The sequence below is a fragment of the Larimichthys crocea genome, chromosome IX (genome assembly GCF_000972845.2).
Source record: "Larimichthys crocea isolate SSNF chromosome IX, L_crocea_2.0, whole genome shotgun sequence".
Classification (NCBI taxonomy): Eukaryota; Metazoa; Chordata; class Actinopteri; family Sciaenidae; genus Larimichthys; species Larimichthys crocea.
The window spans coordinates 6,105,213-6,113,832 of NC_040019.1; the positions used below are offsets into that span (position 1 = coordinate 6,105,213).

General features: G+C 41.0%; 1 protein-coding gene across 3 annotated transcripts in view; it reads right to left on the reverse strand.

The window, feature by feature from the left end:
* Positions 1-5,294, reverse strand: part of sh2d3ca (SH2 domain containing 3Ca) — a 48,634-nt gene extending 43,340 nt beyond the window's left edge. The window contains exons 1-4 of one of the 3 annotated variants that reach the window (XM_027282192.1): positions 5,112-5,294; positions 3,946-4,230; positions 3,352-3,811; positions 6-45 (exon numbers count right to left, since the gene is read on the reverse strand). In XM_027282192.1, coding sequence (XP_027137993.1) covers positions 6-45; positions 3,352-3,811; positions 3,946-4,230; positions 5,112-5,130 — 804 coding nt within the window. In that variant the 5' untranslated portion in view covers positions 5,131-5,294. Of the gene's footprint in view, positions 1-5; positions 46-2,647; positions 2,719-3,351; positions 3,812-3,945; positions 4,231-5,111 lie in introns of those variants that run through there. The other 2 variants (XM_019272471.2, XM_027282194.1) reach the window with 2 other exon arrangements.
* Between the last annotated feature and the right edge of the window lie 3,326 nt (positions 5,295-8,620).

Genomic DNA, 8,620 nt, shown 5'->3' on the forward strand with positions numbered 1-8,620 from the left:
CTTACCTGGACATATTCCGCCTGGCTCACTACTGGCTCCATGTGGCTGTAGAAACAGAAGAAAAAAGGGAAAAAAAAAGAGATGAAAGATGGGAAAATATTAGATCGTAACATTCCTGTTATAACAGGAAATGGCTGTAAAACCTCTGTTGAAATTGTGCGTATCCACACATGTACACGCACTTTCTCTTTTGTGTTTGATCTGGTCTTGTAACAGGTGCAACACGCCCGTATTCCCATGATTCACCCCTCCGGCGGCCTCTCCAGCGAGTAAAATGCTGTTGCAGTCAACCTTCATGGAAAACAGACAGCTAACAAACCCCGCTGAGCATCCACAGTTGCCGAACATGCGGAGCTGCCCTCTCAAATCTCCCGGGTACCATAACTCACACTTTTTTTACACTCATGATGGATCCAGATCATGTGTCTAAAACCCGGCTGTGGAGCAGTCTTGGGAGCTGTACTGCTGTGCAGCTTTGTGATACGGAACAAGCGGGAGCTAAAGGAGCAATTACACTCCCAGACAAGTTTTAAGATCAATCAACGCTGCTCCCAATAGCATGAGGGGTCTCATAGGGCCTAGAGCAAAGCCTTGTTACACATGACCACAGAGAGGCCAGATCAAAGGGTCCCATCACGGCAATGGGCTTGGGAATGTTAATAGGTCCCACAGTAGAGGAGCTCTATATTCGCCTCCCAAGTTGCTCCTGTTCTCTGAGCTTAAAAGAGAAATGGTTATACGATGTAAAATATTTGCCTCCATCATTTTCACTGATAACATCAGTATTTATCCAGAAAAGAATGTGACTGAGCTGCGAATAAAAACATGCCATACACGAGGCTTTGAAAACATACAGTTTAAGATATGAAGGGCACAAAGCAGCACAGTAATGCTGAAGTCTATTTCATCACGCTCTTGCTGACATGCCTCGTGTTTACGCTCTGATGTTGAATTAAATGGTTTAAAAAACAAGTGTCAAGTCAAATTTGAATTGATATTAATACGTTTCAGATGTAAACAAACGTTTTGCATAATCTCATGCAAACCCCTTTGCAGTTGTTTGTTTACTGCAGTAAGTTGATCCTTATTTCATTGCCAAATAATCTTTCCAACACAAAATAAGACTTGGCAAGAAAGGCCGAGTGGCTCAAGGCACAAGTTGCAACTGACTACAAACCGCATAATAAACCACAGTGGCTGTATGAAACACTTATTCCAGAAACTCTTGAGCTTAATATGTCCTAAATATTATACTGTACAAACTTGACATTCTACTTGACTTCATTTACTATTGAAACTCTTGGTCTATTGCAACTCTACTGTGACTGCTGCTACATCTCATCTGTCTACTCCGTTCAAGCAGCAACTAAAACATATATCACCAACCTGGAAGAGGATGAACATGTATACATACATACATGTCTGCGCCTAAATGACATGCTTATTCCTTTTTTTTTTTCTCACTCTGCCTTATTGGACTCAGAGATGTAAGGACAGAATTTGACATATGTTGTACAAACTGTGAAGCATTTTGAGAGAAACTTGTGATCTGCATTTTAGTTTCTCAGAAAACAAATAGGTAATGAGTTGAAAATACTTTGTTTTATCTAAACAAAAGACCATAAGCAAACAAATATTCACTTTAATGTCATATATGACATGAGAGCATCAAATCTTCATACTTCAGATGCTGAAACCAGCCATATGATTGCCTTTTTTGCCAGAAACCACTGAACCACCGACTCCACTGAGTCCATTAGCTGACTGATTGTTTGACCTCTAATTAAACATGTGTTAACATGTTTTCAAATTAGTGCCCAACAAATGAGCTGACGTGCTTTGGCTCCATGAGGGACAATGAGAAAAAGAAGAACAAAACCCACAATCATCCCAGCTGAGCTGACTCACTCAGAGGCACCATGACATCATCTCATTTCACAGCCAAAACTTACCGGCCACCAAAGACACCAACAACACAGCCTGGGAAGAAACCACAATTGGTTTTCCAGAAGTTGAAGCAAAGAGTTGAAGAGCAGCACTGGGTAGAATGAGTCTAGTAGAGAGGAATGGACAGTCAGGCTGGGAGATGGAAGGACCTGTGATTTAAGGCTGACCAGAGAGAGCTCTTTGATGTGCCCATACAGGACTCGCAGTACACCATACAGTTGTATTTCCCACGGTCCCTGAGCTGAACTAATGGGGCTGATGCTGCACGCTCGCACACGCGCGCCTGCACGCACGCATGCACATACACACGCAGGGCAAATTCCACTGTAACGCGATACACGCACTCTTGCTGTCATGCAAGGAACACTGGAGGCAGGGAGACCTTGGCATGTCATGGGAAAGCAGCGAGAAAAATGCAATCTGCTCGGCTCAGAGGAGGAGGTGGAGGAGGTGGGGGGCATCGTTCACACTACATTTCTTTCCCCTCAAACTCTCCAATAAAGTTCCGACTTTATAATAATAATTTAAGGAAACGCGCGCACAGAAAGCCCTCACCTTATGTTGCTCACCTGTGCGTCAAACAAATCGATGCGCAAAATAAGAAAAAGCAGCAAACAGTGTTTCCTTCTGATCAATAAAGGGAATCGATGCAACCTGCTGCCTTTAACAAGTTAACTAATGAATCCTGTTGTCATCTCACCTTACACCCATCGCCCGAGACAAGTCCTGTCCACAGCAAAGTCAGCACAAACACAAACTGTGAAGTGTGAACAACTCCCACGAGCATTTCAAACAGATTTGCGCCCCCTGGCGTTACGCACAAGGCACAGCTGCTACTGGACCTCTATAAATAAACCCACTCTCACTGAAATCCGTGCTGGAATATAAACATTAGATCTGTACTGTGGTTTATTAGCAAAAATCTACTCACATTACTAAAAGTAAAAATGTGATGCATGTATGAGTATGTCACTATTGTATTGCTACTACTGTTCCATTACTGTGTAAGCAGCATTTTTCTATTGTACCTGGTCAAGGTGGAGATAGTTTAGTTGGTACTTTAGTTCATGTATTCCCAAAATAAGGATTGTTAGAAATACTAAATTTGTTGGAACGCTATGCAAGTAAAAACTGAAATTGAAATACTCAAGTAATCTCAAGATCAATAAGAAGCAATAAAACAGGAGCCACTGCCTTGTGTCAGTTGATGCTGTGCATTAATTGTGCATACGCCCAATTTTTCAATAAACTACAGCAAACCAGTTGACACTCTATAGGACAGGAGTTTTCAGGGGGGGACCTCTGGACTTCTTGAGGCAGTTGCCACTCCAACCTCAGTGCAGAGGGAACTTCACTGTTCACATTTATGAAAGGTTACAAAATGAATGAAAGAAAAATAATCACCAATATGTGCTGTCAGAGTTTTGGTTTCTTCTGTCTGCTCCTTTTGTCAGCTTTTTGCTCTCTGCATCCTGCTTCGGTTCAGATACAGGCCCGGACTGTAACCCATCATCCTCATGAGTCTGGGTCTGATCATTCTCCTGGCTGGCTGGAGGTGATGCACTCTCTTCAGGGTTCAAGTCTGTGCCTGCCTGGGGGATGCCTTGCTCTGGTTGAAGTGCAGCAGTTGAACCACCAGATGGCGACACATGTTTACAGGCAGCTGTGGGTGTAGGGGTGGTGTCCTGGGTGTTTGTGGCATGAGTTTCAGGTATAGGTTCAGACTGGGTCTTGAAAATGGGCAGAGAGTCTTTTCTGAGCCCGGTTTTGAGCCTCTGGGCTCCATGGTCCCCTGCAGGTCGCTGGCTTTGACTTCTGCTGATGCTGCTCTTGTCTTTACTGTTCTTACTGCTGCCGGGGGCTTCTAGTGATATGGGGACATTAGAAATATCAAAGCCAGGACAAAGACAGGGAGAGACAGAGAAAAAAGTTTGTCATGGTGGTCCCATTCCTCAAATTTTCCACTTTTTTTCCTTATTATTATTTCTGCTTCTTTACCTTTATTGCTCTTGCTCTTGTCTCTCTTCCTCATCAGTAGCCGTGGCAGTGTACCCATGTGTGAATAGCTCTCACTGGAGCGGACATAGCTGGCAGTTCGAGGGCGTATGGCATCCATGTCGTCCACAGTTGTCTCAGGAACTGGAGCCAGGCCGGCATCACAGTCAGTGCCATCTTCGGGCACACATCCAGCTCCTGCTCCAGATTTCGACTGAGTCTTGGAGTCTGATTTCTCAGAGGTGCGGCGAAAAGAGAGGTTGGTGAGGCTACCGAACCACTTGAAACCTAGAGAGGGGAACAGAAGAAAAGGTGCTCATTATGTGACAACACAAACTTTGTTTCTATACTCATCCTCGTGCCAACTCATTTGAATAGTGAAACTAAATGTGTGAGGAATTTATGAGTATGAGGGACAGTAAAGACATTTGGACTGTAAGGTGGCAGGAAGAGAATAAAACCCAACTTGGCAGCTCTCATTCATTTTTCATTGTTTATTAACTCACTAATTCTGCTGTCGTTGGACTTCTGTTGTTCTGTGTCTGCCTGTTTTCCAGTAAATTCACCATATCTTTATTAGGTAAGTTTTTGTTTAAGGTGTTATCTGTGTGTTCTGCTGCCCCCAAGTGGCAAAAAAGCAAAGAAAGCTGCTTTAATAAACATGTTTCTATCTCCTGCAAAGCTGCAGCAAAATGCCCCCTTTGCAGAGCTACTGGTTTGACAGAAGCAATCAACCGTTTGCAGCAATGAAGCGAAACATATATCTGCCTATTTGGGAATGTGTGTGTGTGTGTGTGTGTGTGTGTGTGTGTGTGTGTGGGTGGGTGGTTGCATATGGTTCTGCTTGTTTGTCTTTGCGCGTCAATACCAGTAGACATACAAGTGTTTGGCTTTTATAAAAACACATCATAGAAATATTTTAATGTATATAAATGAAATCTGAGAAACACTCAATGACTGCAAAACATGTGTAAAAAATATGTGTTGTTGTGCAAGTCTTTCTCAAAGTCTGTCAGCGTGTCATCATAATCACCACAACCTTGCAAAAAATAGTGTGGTGGTATATGACAGAGAGCACTGGTTAACCTAGATAAGTTTGACTGACTATATCTGTAAACACATGAACAAAGTGCAGCTGCTCTACACACAAACACACACACAATACTCACTCAGTTTCCGTATGCTCATGATGTAGCTGCAGTGTGGTTAAAGACAAGTTGCAGGTGGGTGATACATGTATCATCTGAGAGAGGATACAGCAGAACAGCAGAGAAGAGGCAAACAGGGAGGATCACTTCTTGTTAGAGTGGAGAAACCTCGTTGTGAACCACAGTTCCTCTCTGTGGGTGAGGTACTGCACAAAGTTTTGCATGTGTGACAAAGACCGAACCGAGGCGAGGCAGAAAAAAAGGGGCAATGACGCTTCCTGTGTGAAGCTGAAACGACCAATGGTAAGAGGAAATGAAAAGATGAGACAAGATGTTGGGAGGCGAAAAGATAAAGAATAAAAATATATGAAAGGAGAGTGTGGCTGTTAGAAATGTAAAACAAAAGTGTCGAGTGTCTCACTGAAACAAAAAACTGCTTCTAAACTCTAAAGCTAGGAGTCCTTCAATCTTACCAGTGCTCTTACATAGTTAATGTTTGATTAGGGTCATCTCTCATAATTCTGCTGCACACTAATGCATAATAAAGATAATTCTAAGATACACCTGACAGTTAAGAAGTGATGAACAAGGCTGCCAGGTTTGATTAAATGTCAAATAATATTTATGTGGCAATTAAGTGCATGTTGTTTGTATGCATGTCTCCATTCAATACAGGACATCCTGCAGTGCAGCTAGAATTTGAATTCTGTGAATGTGGGTGAGAGGTACACCGGATACAAACAATGTCTTACTTCGGGCAACACTGATGTTTATCTCATCAAGTACAGTGATTACAGCTATTCAGGCGATCATCTTGGATTCCTGACGTAAGAGTTTTGTGCAAGAGCTGGTGCCAGCAAGTTGCAACTTGGCATGAATTATGTTTGATTAGATTCGAAATGACTGTACAAAGGTCAGCATAAATCTGCGGCGTCTGAGAATCATCCATCTTTTAAAGTCCTTTAAAAGCCCATGTTGGATTCATCATTATACAAAGTCATGCTTTGCAGTAAGTCAGTGATCAAAACCACTGAACGTTTTCCCAAAAGATACCAAATGTTGGAATAATTTTACAGAGAACATTCATACAGTGTGACATAAGGTAATAATTGCTGATTCATGTGTAAAGACAGTGTGGCGTGACTTCAAAACCAGAAACCAGAGTTCTCCTAGAAGCGGACAAGGTCGGTTTATTTTGACCGTGAACACAATTTGTAATTCCTCTATAGCTTTAACCAATCTGACACACTTCTGCTATTATTTTGAATAATCATGCGTTCAAACAGCAACATATGTTATGCTGGAATCTTTCTTTTATTTCTTTTGGTCCATCATTCAACACAACAAAGACACAAAGTACACAAATATGGAATACAGTATGTAATTTAAAAAACATTTAACCCTAGTTTGACATTTCATATGTATGAGTTTTATCATTCAAAATCATGGTACAGAACACGTTAATGTGGTTTAACTGTTTCAAATGTCAGATGAGTCAGAAAGCTGTTAAACTTATAGGTGAGTAATAGTTGCTGTTTTGTCTACTACACTCGTACTAGTCATATATGCAGTAGTGTTTAGCAGGCGGTAAGATGATTCTTAGGTTTTTACTTCCTGTTCACATTGGGCGTGCAGCTCCTTTTTTTGTCAGCCCTCTCACACACAATATTATCATTTTAACAAATTAATGATTGCGCAGTCTCGAAGAGTAACCAGGGTTTGTTGTTAATTTTCTTCCATCTTCCATTAAAATATACCCTGAAGATAATATTTCAAGGATTAAATGCTTCACTGCTCAGTTGTTTCATCATCACATTGTTTGGTTTTATTGTGTCCACAAAAGTTTCTTTTTCAGGGACAACAAGGCTTTTCTTTGAATGCACACATGCATCCTCAACAAGAAATCTTTTTGTCATATGAGTTGTTTTTATCATTGGGAGCGTTGTTATGCTGTAAAATGGATCATTGTTACAAGTTAGACAGTCCTCTGGATGGCACCAGAGGTCTCTGAAAATAAATATATATATATAACCCCACTTCCTTCCTTCTATCTCCCCTCTATGTATTTCACCACACACTACTGTAGGTACATGCATGGTTGATCTAAACTTGTTGATGTATTGGCCTTGCATGTTTTCAATTTGGAGTCATTAAAACTATTGATGTTTCATAATGATTCATGTAGAGGACTTTGGATTATTGCCTAATGAGCAGCTTAATGTTTTCTTTGATCCCGTCATACATATATACCACATACCATGTTGTTTTTGTGTCCTCGGGGAACACCTGATCCTTTTGGTGCCTGCAAGCCTGAAGAAACTGACTGCTGATCACCGTTCTGTAATCCTGCAGAATGGGTGGAAAGTGCGAAATATGATGTAGTAAGAGACACACACACAGACAAACACACACACACACACGCACACCCTGAAGTAATATATTTTGTGTGTGTGTGTGTGTCCCAACCAGGTTTTTCCACAGAACTAATTTGCTGGAGTGAATGACTCTGGGTGTGTGTGTATGTGTGTTCCTGTGTGTGTGTGTGTGTGTGTGTGTGTGTGTGTGTGTGTGTACTGTGCCTGTGTGTGCTGCTTTAATTTCACCTTGATGAAAAACAAGCCTTCAATAATTCAGCTCTCTGCCTCCTCATACACTGACAAATATAAGCCACTTTGACCCAAGGCCACGCTGATACACCCCACGCTGTGAGAGCAGAGAGCAACACACACAACTGAAACCTTATTCATAACATAAAAACATGTCATCTGTATAAACATGAAGCCAATTCTGATGCTTATCACACATCTTAATATATCTTATTATAGCTCCAAATGTTACATCATTGTTTGTTGTCTTCAGGGACACAAAATAAAAGCTTACTGGACAAAGTCAGTGTTCTAACACTTATATAGTCCTAAATATATTATAGTAATAAATGTTTCCTTGCTTCCTGTTTATTTAGGGTTATTTATCAGTGTGACCTTGCTACATGCTGCCAGAAATAAAGCAACTGATATTGTAGGTCTGTCATATATATCTAATAGTTGATAGGTAACTATTAACCTCGGTTTTTATGATGACATTGTCAGAAATAAAACAGGCCTTCCTTCTTTTCCCTCATCAAGCTCATAAAAGATCTACAATGTATACACTCATACAACCCTTTCTTACTTCTATTATATCTCCAAGAATATCAGCATCATCTTTAGGTGAAGCAGTGCTGATATTGTATTTGCTGGGATAATGCAGTTTAAGGTTAGAAACTTTGCGATGATCTAAGCTGTTGTAATTTAAAAACCGATTTGCAAAACACTGCTCCAGTGCAGCACCTAAACGGCACATACAATGATTTCCTCCTCCCAGACTGTAAATTAAAAACTTATTTTTGGATCATTTCTCCAATGTATTGCGTGCAGTACAGTGTGTCATGCTACAATACATTTACAAAATCATCTGTCCTGGTCCTTCCTGCGAGAACAACTGAATTTGTATCTATTGTATTTATTATCGTTAGAATGTGAACGAGACCT